Source organism: Medicago sativa, chromosome 8, assembly GCF_051527215.1.
Source record: "Medicago sativa cultivar Bolivia chromosome 8, Bolivia_mono, whole genome shotgun sequence".
Classification (NCBI taxonomy): domain Eukaryota; kingdom Viridiplantae; phylum Streptophyta; class Magnoliopsida; order Fabales; family Fabaceae; genus Medicago; species Medicago sativa.
In genome coordinates, this window is record NC_140756.1 from 26,606,185 (window position 1) to 26,624,549 (window position 18,365).

Below are 18,365 nucleotides of genomic sequence, written 5' to 3' on the forward strand. Positions count from 1 at the left end.
CATATGCAAACCAAAAAATTAAATTATAACATCAAAATTAACAACACAATATAATTTGCAAACTTTAATAAAACATAATTATCCAAATGGTACATAACATAATTATCCAAAATATTCAAACATTAAAATTACATAAAATACTATCAGCCCCTAATAACTACACCCGTACCACCGCCACCTCTACCACCACCCCTGCAACCACCTCTGCCACCTCTGGCAACCCTGCCACCCTCAGTAGCTCCTCGACGACGGTAAACTTTCCCATCATGCACCTGTAACACCCCGTTTTCCCAACATATAAATAATATAGAATAAATCAGAGTTCAACAACAACGGGAATATCACATTGCTTTTCAAAAATTCTTTAAATAGGATAAACGCTATTTAATAATCAACCTGATAAATATATCAATACTTTGCAGCGGAATAAATTATTTAAATCATCTCACATCAAACAACTTCAACAAAATCTGGCACAAAGGCCTCAATATAAATAATCTCAAAGGTAATTATTCAACAATAATAAAAACATCCAACAATATGTTCCAAAATTTGATACATAAGGAATGAAAGACACAACAACAAAATTCTCATCCCGTTACGTATCAGAGCCCTAAGACATTTGATCCACCACTTCTACTAAGCATTGTTACCTGCAAGTTACCCATGTATAGAGGCAACAATTTTCAAGCAGAAGGGGTGAGATTCACAAACAATAAATATAGATATATAATCCATCAATTGCATTTAACAACATCAATTCAACAATTAATCTACAATAATATTCATGCTTGATAATAGCACATCAACGGATAATCAACGATAATACTCATGCTTAATTAATAGCAACATCAACAACAATTCAATGATAATATTCATGCTTCATTTATAGCAACCTCAATAGCAAATCAATGATAATATTCATGCTTCATTAGTAGCAACAACGTCAACGTCACAACAACAGCAACAACACCGACAACTCAAATGACGACAACAACGACGACAAATGCAACAACCACCAACAACGACAACAAGACATCGACAACTCAAACTTCGACAACAACGACGACAAATGCATAACTACCAACAACAACAATGACATATGCAATATGCATGTGGTACCAACTAACGCGTTTGAATGATAAGCATTCCAGGGCATAAGCCCCCAACATTTGAATGATAAACATTCTAGGGCATAAGCCCCGAACAATTTGAATGACAAAGCATTCCAGGGCATAAGGCCCGAACAATTTGAATGACAAAGCATTCCAGGGCATAAGCCCCCAACAAGTTGAATGATAAACATTCCAGGGCATGAGCCCCCAACGACTTATGAGTATGCAATGGACTCAACAATTGTGTATACCGACATACAACTCAACAACATCGACGATGTAACGCCCCATTTTAATTCTATTATTTTTAGTAGATGTGTGAATATTTTTATATGACTTTATTTGTTATATATATGATTTTATGTGAAATATATATTTTATATGATTTTATGTGATATATGTTGTGATGCTATTTTATTATATGATTTATGGAGTTGTGTTTTATTTGAATGAATATTGTTTTATTATTTGATAAGATAGTAAGAGAAATAGAAATAATATAGAAATAGTGTTTATTTTGGTTTAAGGGGAATAATGAGGAATTAATAGAAATTAAGGGAGTTAAGAGAAAAGAGAGGTTTTAGTTTACAGTAAAAACAGAAAGTCAGAAACAAAAACATTTCACGTGAAACCTCTAGAAAAACTGGTTTTGGAGAGAAGGAAGAGAAAGCTAGGAGAAGAGCTAGGAAGAGAGGATCCAACCAATTTTTGCTGTAGAATTTGCTGAGATAAGGTAAGGGTGAGATTCCTTTCAATAATCATGGTATATAATTCTGAAATTTGATGAATTGTTGTTCTTGGTTTTAGGGTTAGAAGTTTTATGTTAATTGAGGAAATTATGACGAATTGTGTTGTTTGATGCATGTTTCTATGTTGTTTTGGTTGCTATGTTGTATATAGAACCTGTAAACATTGTTCTAATTCATTTTGGGTGATTAGGGGATCAGAAATTGGGTTTTTGGGGTGAAAATGGTGTTAAAATCGTAACAGTAGATGAAAAACTCGCCAGAAATTCGCTATTAGCGAAACTCTCTGGAACATTTTCGCTATTAGCGAAATTGTCCAATGACAGCATTTTCTGTTTCGCGTTCTTGCGTCTTTTTCACCCGTTTCTGTTTTGAATTAGCTTTCGATGTAAACATGAAAGTTGTAGATAATTGAGTTAGCTTCCTAATGGCTTTGGAGTGACTAGAAAATTATTTGTAGATTTTGAGTTATGATGTAAATAGTCCAGATGGGTCTTGAGAAAACTTAAGAAAAACTCAGCATACTAATTCCGAGTTAGTCCAAAAACTTATGGTTGGTTTCCCAACTTCAAACTTAAGTATTAGGGACTCAGTTGAAGTGTTTTACGAGTATTTGGCTTATGTCTTACTGATCAAACTCGATTGTTTTGAAGAATGTTTTGGTTTGATATGAATGTAATCAATTAATGTATATGTGCTATGTCGATGAATTCCGTTGTTTGGTGTTATTGTGTCGTTGAGTCGTCCAAGTTGGGGAGTGAGTCATAGTAAATTATGCACATTGTCGTTGTCGTAGATGCTGTGTAGTTGTATGTTGATATACACTAGTTGAGTCCATTGCATACTCATTAAAGTTGGGGGCTTCAGGCCCGGCAGCCTTGTGCTCATTAAAGTTGGGGGCTTTAGGCCCGGCAGCCTTGTGCTCATTAAAGTTGGGGGCTTTAGGCCCGGCAGCCTTTGTGCTCAAACTACGTTGGGGGCTTTAAGCCCGACAGCTTTATGCTCACATGTTGAAGAGCCTAATTACGCTCATTTACGTTGTTGAATGGTACCACATGCGTTTGCATATCAAGGAGTTTCAAGATGATTTAAGTTGTTAAAGTTGTTAAGAGTCGCATTGTCGAGTTGTCGGTGTCGTTGTCGATAACGAAATTGTTGTTGTTGCTGATCATGTTGCTGAAGATGATTATGTTGTTGCCATACGTATGCTTTTATATACAATATTAATGATGCATGTTATGATACGTCTTGTTGTTTTCATTATTTTGATGAATTATATATTATTATTATTGGATAAGTTTCTCACCCCTTCTGCTTGAAAATGTTGCCCTTCGTATGGGTAACTTGCAGGTAATGATGGCTTGTAGGTTGGTTGGCTCAAGTGTCTAGGGCTCTGATACATATTAGGATGGGGATCGTCGCGAATGTTTTCTTCATATCTTTTATGTATCATATTTTGAAAAGACTTGTTGTTGGAGTTTATCGTTGTTGAAAATAATGTTTATTATCTTGAGGCCTTTGTGCTAAGAATTACATTGATGTTGAATTATATTTTCTAAAAGAATTATTCCGCTGCAGTTTTTAAGATATTATAAATGTTGGTTAAAATAAATAGTTATTTTCTATTTATGAAATTTCGAAAAGCAGTGTGACACTCCGTTGTATGATTTACTCTGATTATTATAATTAATATTACGTTGTTATGGGATCGGGGTGTTACAGACGACAACATCAACGACAACATCAACAACAACATCACTTGTACGTAAATAATTACGACATACTCCACAACTTTGTCAATTATGACATAACGACTCTTAACCACAAGAATTCATCGACACATTATATTTTCACATGGCTTTACATAAATATATCAACAGTCAATAAGTAATCATGTTCTCAGTAAGCAATACAGTCACATATAATCAATAATAATAGGCCAAGGAACCCAATCTAACAGAATACGTCACAATTACACGAAAATACAACTTCGGCAGAATGGGCATTTTACTCGCTGAGGCGAGCTACCTTGCTCGCGAGGCGAGCTCATGAAATCTAAACTTGGCAGAACGGGTGTTTTGCTCGCTTAGGCGAGCTATCTTACTCGCGAGGCGAGCTCATGAAAATGGGTTACTCGCTACGGCGAGCGATCTTGCTCGCGGGGCAAGCGATGAACTTGCTTTTCTCGCGAGGCGAGTCAGTTTACTCGCTATGGCGAGTTGCGTTAGGTCAGACTACGGGATTATGCGGTTTTTCACCAAAAGTCCCAATTTTCCCCAATTCAATCCCCAAAACTGATTACATAAGTGTTATATGATTATACCTACGACCTGTACACAATCTCTGCATAATTTTCACATGGTTTTTACACTTTTAATTCAAAATCACTAATCAAAACCTAATTTCAAATCCTAAGTTCAACCACAACCCTTGCTAAACACAAATCAGAATCATATACTATATTCATTGAGAGTTAGCATCACCCTTACCTTAATTCAGATGAACAAAACTCACAAGATCTGGTCTTCTCACTTGGTTCTTCTCTCTTCTCTTGTTTTCTCCCTTTTCGGCGGCTACTCTTCTCACAAAATTGTTTCTACGTAAAAACTATTCCAACCCAGCTTCTCATATTTATAACCCTCCAACTATCTTATTTACTCTTATGCCACTACTCTTTCTATTTTCATAAAACAGCCCCACATCTCAATATATATTCTGTTTTCAAATCTTATTCTATTAAATAATAAAATAAGTCCCTTAATAAAACCACAACATATCACATAAATATTCACATCACATAAAATCATATAAATCCTTTAAATATATTTCTAGACTCAATACATAAATCAAATAATTAAAGAGGGCGTTACAGCATCTCTTTCAACGCACCCTCCAAATGCTGCCATTCCTCAGTCCCTTTCGGCACCAGACCACTTCTCATCACAGCATAGATATGGTCTCTGATGCGGCTCATCATTCCGCTAAGTTGTAAGTACCCAAGGTCTCCATCCTCCTGAGCAGCTCGCGCATCAAGGACCTCATGCTCTGGTGGCCTCGGCATCGGTACCGGCATGTCTGGAAGAATCATGCGTGGATGAGACACCCGGTAAAACCACTCGATATATCCATCTACTGCCTCCACATAATGAACTGCAGTCTCTCCCAACATCTGAGGTGTCAACGCATAATCAAGTGCATGCCGAAAGCGGTTTGTGATCTCCGCCAAATTAACACTAGTAGGTGCACTCTCAAGGGGATGTCTCGGTATGGTCTGAACCCACCCAAACTGACGAAGCACCCTCTCCGGCAGATATCTCACCATGCGGTCTCCGCATCTCAGCCATCCAGAGTAAAGGCTGCCCTGCTGAAACGGACGTGCCTGACGGTGCGCTCCATATGGGCACTACAAGAAACATTACCTTTTGCCAGGGGCAAAACCCTTGTCAAAAGGACAGAATCCCTGGGAAAAGGGACGTTTGTGAGGGAATTTCCCAGGGGCGGAAGCAATGGCAAAAGCACTCGTCGCAAACATTTTGCCAGGGGTTACACCCCTGGGACAAAAACGAGGGGCACAATCCCTGGTATATGGCCTGACTTTTGCCCTGTCATAACCCCTGGCAAAATCCCTCACTTTTTTCTGCAACTGACTGACGCATTGACTGACGCACTGACTGACTGATGGAAGGTCAAATCAGATCCGCAAAATACCAAGGACTAGTGAGGGGTTTAACCCCTGGCAAAGTGTATATTATTTTTTTTTTTTTTTAAAAATTATTTATAAAACCGATTATTTATTTAATTAATTAAATATTAAAAAAATAATTTTAATTAATAATTTGTATTTAAATTAATTAAAAAATCGAATTTTTTTTAAATTGTTTTTTAGCACAGATTATTCCTTAAAGCCATCTTGATGAACCTTAAGCTACTGTAACTAAAAAAATATACCAGCTTCATAGATGGTTATTTTCAAGTCAAAATGGATTTAAACAATTTAAAAGCCATAGATAAGGCTTTCCTCATTTCAATCAATATGACTTTTTTTTAACAAGCATTTCAAGCAATATCAGTCGGCCCTTAATTAATACATTGATTTATGTATTATCAATAACAGTGGTAACAATCACAAATAACAAACTTGGCCCTTTAAAACTTCAGCAAAGACACTTCACTCCATATCAAAAACTTTAACAAGAGAAGATCAAAATGAGCAGTTGATTCAATGGTTTGTTAATTTTCGGATTTGGAATATAAGGAGAAATTAAGGATTAATGAAAATTTGGTCTTTTTGCTATAGATTTACAGAATAAACACGATGATGAAATTAAACAAGGTAGCTAAATCTATATCAAAAAAACAGATTTTTCATATTAAACAAAAAACATAAGTTTTGGTCTTCAACAACAAAATAGAAAAACTAAAGAACTAAATGAGTAAGCTAAATAATAGATGGCTTAACATGAACAAAGAGAACCCAATAATGGAGCTGCAAACTCCGGCGCGGTGGCTATGTATGATTGCACGGCGGCTGGGGAATGGGTCACGCAAAAAATTCTCCTTTGTTGAAACGAAAGGGACCAATAGAAAGCTCTTGTTGAGGGGATGAAGAAAACGATCTTATTTTGTTTGATCAGTGAAAATGGGGCTCAGATTCGCGCCTAAAATGGTGGTTCGGTTATAAGAAGGAAGAAGGAAGAATGGTAAGCTTTATGAGTTTTGGACTTGTGTTCTTTGGACTTCGGAGAGATAACAAGTGATAAAATAAAATGTTGTAATGTGTGTATTTGTATGGTCCACCAAATCAATGAATACAAAAAAATGAAGGAAAGATAACGTGTGTGGTGTGTATTTGTTTCAATAAAAAAATAAAAATTAAGCAATAAAAGAGTGAAAAAGTAAACAAATGGTCTGCACTCTCTGCCACTCCCATGTGCTCTTGTCTCAATTTAAATTTCAATTTTCCCGCTTGCAATTTGCCAGGGGTTGTTTCATTTTGCCAGGGTCAAACCCCTGTTTTACGTGAACAGTGTCCCACTTTTCTTGAAGTCATTTTCCCAGGGGCGGCCCCTGGCTTTGCTCCTCAGAAATTTGCCAGGGGTTTCAAGGCCTTGTCAAAATCCCTGGCAAATGAACAGATTTCTTGTAGTGGGGGCCATGACAACCCTCGTCAAATCCAGCGCATCCAGATGAGTTCTGTAGTTGTCTAATGTACCTAAACCAGACAGTGGTAAAAAAACATCGCGCGTGGGTACTGATTCTCTAAATATCCTTCCCAGACATCATTGCTTCCTATACCTGGGAAGTGGTGAAACACCCAAGCCTGCACCAAAGACAACACAAGTTTATATATACAAACTACATACACTTAAATTTAAAAAAATAAAACATAGTTTTAAATTTATACCTACAACAAAGTCAGGTATCCTGCCACCTGACTGGTGTTACAACGTGCAGCATTGTTGAGCTCCTTATACAAGTGAGTTAGTGCCGCAGCTTCCCATGAAAAACCAGAAACAATCTCAAGGTCTCTAAAGTACTTAAGGTACACAACAACATCCACAGCCCGGTGGCTCTTTTTCGAGAATACATTGGCGTGAAACCATACCCAAAATCTTTTATATTCCCTGATATTGACTACAACAAAATCGATTTCCATGTCATTTTGACCTTTGCCCATGAGACTTACAACGAAGATGGAAAAGGCACCGGAAATTTCTATGCCGATTGGGATCTTGATATCTGCGGTATACAAAGTGTGAAGGATATCAAGCACAAGTATCCCAATGTCAAGGTGATAATTAGCTTTGGTGGTCGTGATATTGATCACCATACTAAATATCATTTCTCTCACTACCAAAAAAAAAAAAAAAATCCTTTCTCTCCTATTGAAAAAGAATACTGGTGTGATAATGCCGTCGATTCGCTCAAAACGATCATCCAACAAAACAACTTTGATGGCATTGATATTAACTATGAGCACATCAGTACCAATGATGAAAATGATTTCTCCAACTATGTTGGGGACGTTATTAATTGAGTGTCCATTGCTCCATCCCATGAAAATGACAAATACTACAATCAGAGACGATATTAATCGGGTTGACTACCAATTCTACATGCAGCCTATCCCCACAGAGACTGACTTTTTAAACCTCTTTTGTAGTCTCGCAAGGGAATACGCTCTTCAAAAACTCCTAGTAGGAGCAAGCACCGATCCACGTGACGGAGGTAATGTTTCACTAGATGTCTTCCGTAAGACTTGCACCGATCTCCTCAAGGATAAAGCACTCAGTGGCATTTTCATTTGGAATGCTAATTAATGACTATGAGAAAATTCCACTAGATATCCTCAGTAATAATTAATTACAAGCTCTATGTGGCCGGTAATTAAACTTATCATATCCACTATCTCTATATGTTTAATAATTCGGGTCATTTATCAAACTATGGGATAGCTAAGTCGTTCCTTGCTGTAGTTTGATTCATCTTCTAAATAAGACCCAAAAATGCTTTGATTATTGCATGTGTGTTTTGTGTGTCGCACAGGTTTCTTGTGCTCTATGTACTTTGTTTTGATATTGAATGAATTATGTTATTTTTATCTTCACTTATACTACTATATTGAGTGCCCTTTCATGAGTTAATAACAAGAAACAATTGAATATTGCTGACATTTCTTTATGATTTAAAATGAATCTCATTTCTATATATATATATATAGGGTTATGATAGAAGACACCTTTTGTGAAGGTGTCTTTTATCAAGTTACTCTATGAGCATTTGTTAAAAGACACCAACTACTTTTTATGAAGGTGTCTTTTATCAAAGTTATAACTAAAAAAGTGAAAATCACACCTTGAGGTGTGACTTGATAAAAGACACCACACTACTTTTTATGAAGGTGTCTTGTAACATAACCCATATATATATATATATATATATATATATATATATATATATATATATATATATGAGTTTTGTTAGAAGCCACCCATGAAGGTGTCTTTAGCAATTCACACCTCAAGGTGTAATTTTCACTTTTTAGTTATAACTTTGCTAAAAGACACCTTCATAAAAATTAGTTGGTGTCTTTTAGCAAATGCTCATAGAATAATTTGCTAAAAGACACCTTCATAAAAGGTGTCTTCTAACAAAACCCTATATATATATATATATATATATATATATATATATATATATATATATATATATGGGGTTTGCTAGGATACACCCACTAGATTTTATTAAGGTGTGTTTTAGCAAAAATATAACTAAAAAGTTGTTAAATACACCTTAAGGTGAATGTTGCTAAAACACACCTTCTAAAAAATAAGTGGGTGTATGTTAGCAACTCCTATAGGCATTTGCTAGGATACACCCACTTATTTTTTAGAAGGTGTGTTTTAGCAAGTTATAACTAAAAAGTAGTTAAATACACCTTAAGGTGTAGCTTGCTAAAACACTCCCACATAAAAACTAGTGGGTGTGTTCTAGCAAATCCCTATATATATATATATATATATATATATATATATATATATATATATATATATATATATATATATATATATATAACACTTTACACAACAATACATTAAGACCAATTATATATATTTGTACATCTTTATTACTTTCCTCTCTCTCTCTCTCTATTAGATAGTGGGTATTTGAAAATTATGTTTCCTACTTTTAATGTCCTGATCATAAACATATATTCCCTCCGTCTTAAATTATATAATGCTTTGGACATTTCACGCGTATATTAAGAAATGTAATAAATTTTGTATGGTGAAGTGATACTATAAGTTGTTTTATAAAATTTTCCTTAATAAATTGTATGGAAAAGATAAATTAAACAATTAAAAAATGAAAGAGTGATAAATAGTTAAAGGCATAATAGAAAGAGCAAGGTTTTAAATAACGGTAACGGTTGCGGTCGCGGTCGCGTTAAGGTTTTCACAGTTTCGGGCTATTACGGATGTTGCGTTACCTGTTGCGGTCGTCGCGGTGTGAATTAATTGTAATATTCCATAAAACTACAAATCTTATTAAAAGTCAATAAGTTAGTGGGTATTCATTAGTTTGGGATTCCCTCACCTAACCTAACCCAACCATGCCCAACTCCTCTCACTCTCACCTCATCTTCTTCTTTCTAGCTAGGTTCTTCTTCTTTCTCAATTCTTTCTCACAAAACAGAAGCAAGGAGCCACAGCTCTAAATTCCAAACTCTCATCCACAAATTTCACACAAAGACACAATCAAATCAATTAAAGTCCCATTTCTCCCCTCTAAAATCTCATCTGAGTCATCTCATATCTGTTACAAATTTACAGAACAACACCCAAATTAAGAGTGGGAGTGAAATTACTTAGAGGAGGCAATGAAGATTGAATGATGAAGCTGAAGAGAAGAAACAGATTTAAAGTTTTTGCGTCCTTAACTATGTTTCTTGGCTGTAACGGCGGATTTCGCGGTTGTAACGGTGGGTTTCACGGCTGTAACGGTGTTTCACGGTTGTAACGGCGTTACGTAACGGCATTTCAGTGTGATTTTTCTTCTCAACCTTAAAACGGCAAATAACGGTATCGGTGGCTGCCTTTACCATTTTGTAACGGCCGATATCGCGGTAACGTTCCTGTATTTAAAACCTTGAGAAAGAGTAATATTAATGAGGATCCTTGTAATACTTTCATTTATTTTACTCACCGGTTTTGGAACCATAAAACCTGTGACAAGATTCCATAGAGTAAAATGCAGTAGAAGTTACAGCCGCGAGGTGTTGGGTTGGTGTAACACCAATAGCCATTATGCCGTAAAAAGTGAAATAGGTAAATGTGAGGAACATGAACACAAGATACATCAAAAACTTTCCTGCATTGGAGAGGAAGAAAAATGTATCACATTACTTATCGGAGGAGGAATATGTCAAAATGAAAAAAAAAAAAAAAGCAAAAGGAAGGAGCTCAAGGGCATATTTGTCATCCAGTATTTCAGGATAGGTGATGTTAACCAACACCACAAACATTGTCATCATAGCTCCTTCAGAAATTGCACCAGCCGGGAATCAAACCCGGGTCTGTACCGTGGTGTAACGTGGCAGGGTAATATTCTACCACTAGACCACTGGTGTTTCATGTTGAAATCTGAGAAAATACTATATATGTATCATTATCATTATGAAACTCATTCAATAAAATGTCTGCCTTATCAATTTTTTTCTATACATATGTCGAATATTTTATTTAAATCACTCAAAATAAGAACATATTATAGACGATTTTGGGAAGTCAACTGTTTTAATCACTCTTTATCGATGCAAACATCAACACATGTTGTTACAATCAAATATTTTATTTTGCAAGAGTCAATTTCGTTTTTGGTATATGTGATCACAGTGCTTCATAATTTTTCAATCAAAATTCAAAGTAATAAATCTACTACTATTAGATTTTAGTTTTTACTGATTAGAGACAATATATAAATCTAAACATTGATTGATGCACAGATTACAAGATTGATTAAATATATAATCTAAACATTGATTACACAAATTACCAAAGGAGTTGCATACCACAGTTTTACATTCTAAGCTACTTGTTTCATTCAGACAATGAAACAGAAACATTGACAAGAGCAAAAGTGATAAAGAAAGAGCTTAATGATACAAAAACTAAAGACAGTTGAAACATGGAATTTTTTCATTATTTTCTGCTAAACAAACTTCTCAATTTCCCTCTTTCCAATCTTTCAAGCAACTTTTTAGTTCCTGGAATCTCCATCTCAATAAGCTTCTTCAGATACCCTATTGCTCCATATGAAATCATCAACCTCTTGCATTTCTTACAAGAAGAAAGTGATCCAAGGCAACAAACTGCGTATTTTTTCGCAGTGTTTTGTGGACTAGGATCAAGCAATTGAACCAAATTCGGCACACTTTTATCATCCTTCTTAACCTCTCTTCGATTTTGCGACAGAATCATCAAGCTTGCAATTGCTTGTGCTGCAAGTTCTCTTGCAGTGTTTGCTTTACCCTCAAGCATGTTGATCAATAGAGGAATGCAACCAACTTCACCTAACATTTTCTTCATCTCAATTGAGCTACAAATCCTGCATATAACCGATGCAGCGCATTGTTTCGCACCTAATGATCCTGATTTCAAAACATGAACTAAACAAGGAAGCAATCCAAGAGAAACCAGAGTTTCCTCGGAAACCGATGCAACGAGATTCCTCAATGCACCAACAGCAGATTCTTGAGGAAGTGGACCATCAAGATAAGCCAAAATGCTTCGAACGCCGCCTTCTGATATAACAGACCTTCTCAGATTCTCATTGCTTGCAGTCAGATTCTGCAAACACTCAGCAGCATACTCTTTAGTTCCTAACAACATTCCATTGTTAAGAAGATTGATCATAACCTTAACAACGCCTTCTTCAGCCAAAACCTGTCTCACTTCCGGAACAGCCGAAATATTCTTCAAAGTACAAGCAGCTGCAGATTGTGAAACAGAATCACCAACCTGACAAAGCTCGACTAACGGACGAACCCCTCCATGTCCAACGATTGCACGAGTTGTGTCTTCCGTCATAGACAACCTTTGAAGAGAAACAATAGCCTTTTCTTTAGCAATAGCACTACCTGATTCAACAAGCCTTATAAGTGGTGGCAAAACACCTTCAGAAACTAACCAGTTTTCGCAGCTACCACCGGATTCAACAAGAGAGCATATAATACTAACTGTTTTCTCCCTTATCCTTGTTGATGTTGCTGTAAGCAACTGAACCAAAGCAACAACATTGCTCCTGCAAAAAGCAGCCAAAACATTCTTCTCATCTTCTCTCATAATATCATGAAGTCTATCCAAAGCTTTGTGTTTCGATTCCAAATGACCGATTTGAAGGCGTGCGAGTAACTCCTTTATATTGCAATGTGTTTCAATATCTGATTCTGTTATAGAAACAGAAACATTGAATTGCAAAGTAGCTTCACCAAGTACACCAGTTTTTGTTAACAAGCTACAATCCTTTAAATTCAAATCAAGCTTACCAATTAATGCATCAAGATCACTTTGCATTCTTAGTTTACCTTCATATTTTTCCTTCAAACATAACTCAGCTAATTCAATAGCTTCTCTTAGTGTCTTTGACACAGCCTGCAATTGTTCCTTACAAAGTGCATTCTTTGAAAAACAAGGGTGGCTTGATAAATCTGATAGCTTTGATGGAACTTGTTCCAATTTTGAAATGATCATTTTCCACCTACCTTGAAACCCTTTTACCTCTCTTGCTTTTGTAAGAGCAATAGGAACAAGTTCTTGTGAGTCCAACAACCATTCTTCTGTTGAACATGTATCAACTGTGACAGCTACTATACTATCTTCCACCATGGTTTGAAAATTTGTAGTAGTGTTGTAGAAATGATGATGATCACCAAAGCTGTAGAATAGAAGAAAAGCAAGCTCAAAGAAATGACCAAACAAAGATACCAATTGTAGAAAGGAAATGATATTAATTTATTTGCTTGTATATAGAAAGTTAAGAAGGTTGTGGAGCAGTAGTTATCATCAAATCCTTAAATTAAAAATCAAGACTCCAACAGAAAATTCTTATACATAAAAATACAAAGAGTAAAATATATTTTTGATCCTTATAATTATCTAAACTTTTGTTGGTTCCTACAAATTATAAAGTTGCATGCTTTTAGGGATTACAAGTTGAATTTATCTGTTGGTATTGTCTTGGGACCTTGGAGTGTACCCAAGGTCCCAAGTTTGATCCCCCGAGTCTATTGGTAGGCTAGTCTATACAGAATTTTGCTCTAAATTTAGATGGGACCTTACAAATGGACAATAGGATCAGACTCTCGAATTAGTCGGTCCTTAGACCGAATACCAAGTTTTAAAAACTAAAAAATATCAAAAGAGTAGGCCAACAAAAATAACTTAAAAGAATCTCATAATCACACAAGAAGCTTGTTTATTTGTTCACATCATGACTTGACAATAAAATGTGATGTACCTAAAGATGCCACCCCATGAGTATTTCTCTTACTTTAGCAAGTGATCATTTAATACCCTTTGGAAAATTCCAAAACACATCATTAAATTTTGATATGAATGATAAAGTATGGTTTATGAGAATGGCTGTTGATGAAAATGAAGGAATTGGCGTGTAACTACTAACAATAACAATACATTTCATTAAGTAGCCGTCGGTGGATATTATTATTATTTATTTTTATACAAATCTAAATCATTAGGCTTAAAAATATCCACCTCACATACATTAACTTGTACAAAAGGTAATAATGATTACTTTATAAGGGTAAAATTGTAATTGAACCAACTTTAGATGGTTGGTGGAAAGAGTATCAAAGGTAATGTAAAAGTTATGATATGATATCAAATGGTCAAGGATTCCTGTTTCTACAAGAGAGGCTGCTGAAAAGTAGAGTTCTTAGCTGTGAATTTACATCTTTGTCCTCATAAAGAAAGGAGTAAACAATCTCAGAAAGGAGAAGCCTTGCTTTGAAGGGAAGACAAATAAGTCTCTATCAACAAGTTGTATTCAATTATTGTAATTATCTATCACAAAAATCAATTATATCAGATACTGAATTAAAAAAAATCAATTATTGTAATTATCTATCACAAAAATTAAAGTAAATCATCAAATTGGTACATATCTCTAAATTACTTTTAAATTAGTAATTTGAAAGTAATTTAGAGATTCCCCAACTCTATTAATATTTCAAACCAGTGTCTGTCCTTGTGTGTCAAAAACAAAAATAGATTTACTCCAAAAACATAAATAGATTTATTTTTCAATTAGGCCCCTCCTCATGTGTCAAAAACATAAAGATATGGACCTAGTTGAAAAACTTATGAGAAAGACAAGAACCAATTTGAAATATTAATAGAGTCGATGACTGATTTAAGAATGACTTACAAAGATAGAGACCAATTTAATGATTTACTCCAAAAATTATTATTACTACTGTAATTCAGTAGAGGTGAGCATGAAAATAAAAACAACCATGAGAAATTAAAATAATTAGCTTAAATAAAATTACCTCAAACAAACTTGACTTGCTGAATATTCAAATAACTGATCCTTTCACTGTTCCTGTAAGCCAAATCAACTGAAAGAAATTAGAAACTCTTCAAACATAGGCTACAAAAAAAATACACAAAAAGAAGAGAATGAAGAATGGAAAAACAAAAGTTATCTTTCATGTAAAAAGTGATCAAAATCAAAGCAAAAAAAAAAAATTACAAAATGAAGAAAAAGAACCAACCTTTATGAATGAGTAACTAAGAAAACAAGCTTATGTAGCTTAATCTTTAAACTTCAAACTCAATGTCACACTCATAGATACACTGTCTGTGTAATCCAGAAAATGTCTATAGAGAGCACTTCACCAACCTTCAAAACCTTAGCTTATAACTATCACAATTTCAAAATGCAAATGCTTCCAAACCCATCAATCAAAAATACAGCTGGATTTTCATCAAAACCGTAACCTTTGATTTATGAGAATCAGAAACGTTTATATATCATAATTAAGAATCAAACACCAAAAGGGTACAATTGCAAATTACAAATAACAATATTTACTCACAACCCATGAATCAAAAATCAAACTTTTTCACTCTCTCTATAAAATGGAAGTGAATGTAGATTTTGGGCTAGAGGGTTTAAATGTGGAGAAGATTCAGTGATTGAACGGTTGAGATTGTTTTTATGACAGAAAAACGTTACCGTTGGGATTAGTTAAAATTTGAAAATGCTAAGGTTTTTGTTTTTTTTTATTATCTTACGTTACCTAGGATGAAGAAAGGTGACACGTGTCATGTGGGGTAGGGTAATACTTTTCAAAATGGGTTTGAAATCACACGTGTGTGAAGTGGATAGATAATTATGAAGATCTTGGAACTGTGTTCACTGTTTTGAATTTGAATATGTTTGACATTGTTTATGTGGTGAAATTGCGAAGTTGCCACTCATATTTTAGTTTTATGAAGCAATGTATTTTTCTATGGTGGGGATGAGGAATTTGTCTTGTAATTGGAGGGAGCGTATGTGATTGTTTTTTTCTTTACAAACAACACAAGTGGGGTTTTATTGTACTTGTTCTACTATTGTGTGTTGGGGTCATGACGAGAGTTTGAAGATCATTCAAATTGGAAAATTGTTCTTCTCCTATTAACTTTTGTCATTCTCATAGAAAGTACAGAGACTTAAGTCACGTTTGGTAGCATCAGTATGACTTAAGTTACATTGAACCAGCACGAGTTAACTCACGTTTGGTACATGCTAATGTGACTTAAGTCACATAGCGTTCCGTTATAGAACTACAACTCAGAAACAAAAACCATTGATATTCAAAAACTCCAAGTGCGATCTTGCTTGCTTCAAGTGCAATTTTCTTCATTTTTGTGTCAATCAATGTCAATTTCTACCCCAAAATCAAGTAAATGTTTATTATCCTATTGCATTGGTTTTTTTTGTTTAATTGTTAAAAAATTTGGAAAAATTTCCATATTTAGATTTTTATGATTTGATTTGCATGTTTGTTTTTAGAATTATTAACGATGAATTAAGTTACAAAATTGTTGTTTAGATATTGATTAGAGTAGGTTTGACTCAAATGTGATGGGTTTGAGGTACTATTTTTTTTAAATTACCTAAAAATAACTCGTCTTTATAGTTTTAGGTATGTTGTTCTTAGTTTTTTTTTTTTTTTTGACAATGGCAATATATATATATATATATATATATATATGGGGAGGGATATATTGACTCCAAGAGTAAGTCTCTAAACTTACTCCAAATTTTAACCCTCAATTATTCTTAATCTAACGGCTTTAAAATTTGTTTAACATGAACCACTTTTACGCTTCATTCTATAAGGGACAAAATCAAATAACACGGTATTTGAATTTGAATTGTTTCAACTTTTTTATCACAAAACAGTTTCAGAATCTTCCTTCAATGTAATAGTATAAGCATGACTCATTTAAATTATGGATTCTATTGGTTAAAATAATCATCCGCAAGCATCTCTCACTTTCAATTGGAACTATGGATAGCCTAGGAATTCAGCGTTCATCCAAAGAAAAGAAGTAGAATAACAATTGAGACTATGCTTTGAAAATTGTTTTTAAATCATGGAACAGAGATCTATGACGATGATCAATTGATCACGAGTATGATGTTTTCTGCCGATTTGTGAAGATAAGGTTTTGCCGTTTTCTAGTGGAGAAAATAATTAAACCTCACCGTAACAATTACTATTATTCAATCCTAGTCATTAATTGATATTAAGATCAAAGGTCAGGATTTGGAGTAAGTTTATTGACTTACTCTTGGAGTCAAAATATCCCTCCCCTATATATATATAAACAAAATATAACCGTACACGATACATCAAAAGAACATCGAAAGATGAACTTACAAAAAGCCCCGGGACAAACCCTCAGCCAACAAAGTGTTAATTATTTTGAGTAATAATTTTTAGTCTATGAAATAAACGCCCCTTATATTTTCTTTCCTACCATTTTATTTTTAACAAAGTGTTAATCATGAGTTTGACACGTATGTGAAATTAATATGAAATTGCTTGAAAATAGAAATGATGTTGGATTTCCAAATTTGAAAATTTGTGAATAAAAAGTAGAACTTCACACCGTGTAACGTGACTGGCGGAGAAACAACAAATACTTCCAAAAAAATCATGCATGCATGCTTTTTGGTATTGTTGACATTTTTGTGTTCAAGGTTAATTTTCTATGCCAAAAATCAAATTGACATGAATGGGAAAAGCACAGAAGATACAATCAATGTTGTGACTTGTGATGACAGTTCGAATATGGATGTTAGTAAGAAATACATTTTCACTTCTTTTATTGCATACACACACATATATGCATGTTGCCCATATACATAGGGAGAGATGCATACTTGCATTTTTTATATAAACATATACATGCACACACATTTACATGTCCCCATGCACTTACTTGCTAAAATAACAATTGTTATCACATTTTTAAATGTCGTTTTATAGTTTTCAAACTATACTACTCTTGATCATTTATCATCTCATTTCATATATTTTTCTTTTTGTAATATATAATTAAGGGTATTATTGACAAATCAATAATTGATGTTTTATTGAACTTCAAAAACGACAATTTAATTGAAACAAAATTTTCCTTCGAATGTGACATTTCAAAAGGAACATATGGAGTATGAAGTAGGATCAACTTATTTTAGCAATAAACTACATAATTTCTATAATTTTATATAAAATATTAAATTAATAAACTCATACGTGAATAATACAATATTAGCACATGCATTTTTTTTTGTAAAATCAAATTTACTTTATTATATTGAAGGTAAAATTAGTAAGGATATACATCAAAATATGGGAACTTACTTTTTAAACTTAAAAAAGTATATTTTATAAGTTTAAATTCAATTATAAAAAATGAATTAT

General features: G+C 34.1%; 1 protein-coding gene and 1 long non-coding RNA gene across 6 annotated transcripts; one reads left to right on the forward strand and one right to left on the reverse strand.

Moving 5' to 3' along the window:
• Positions 1 to 1,749: 1,749 nt before the first annotated feature.
• On the forward strand, positions 1,750 to 3,447 carry LOC146897969 (uncharacterized). Its single transcript, XR_015023947.1, has 2 exons — positions 1,750 to 1,848; positions 3,212 to 3,447. It is a non-coding gene; the product is annotated as an uncharacterized LOC146897969 (long non-coding RNA).
• A 7,908-nt stretch (positions 3,448 to 11,355) lies between these two features.
• LOC146897970 (uncharacterized) lies at positions 11,356 to 15,533 on the reverse strand. 5 transcript variants are annotated; one of them, XM_085732806.1, is made up of 4 exons: positions 15,159 to 15,533; positions 14,934 to 14,986; positions 14,334 to 14,445; positions 11,356 to 13,297 (listed from the first exon to the last, which is right to left on the reverse strand). In XM_085732806.1, the coding sequence occupies exons 3-4, from the start codon at positions 14,345 to 14,347 to the stop codon at positions 11,563 to 11,565; spliced, it is 1,749 nt and encodes a 582-aa protein (XP_085588932.1). In that variant the 5' UTR covers positions 14,348 to 14,445; positions 14,934 to 14,986; positions 15,159 to 15,533; the 3' UTR covers positions 11,356 to 11,562. The 5 variants fall into 5 exon arrangements, with proteins under 5 accessions (XP_085588932.1, XP_085588933.1, XP_085588934.1 ...); XM_085732807.1 differs by lacking the exon at positions 14,334 to 14,445; XM_085732808.1 differs by lacking the exon at positions 14,334 to 14,445 and having other exon boundaries at positions 14,934 to 15,034.
• Positions 15,534 to 18,365: the final 2,832 nt, after the last annotated feature.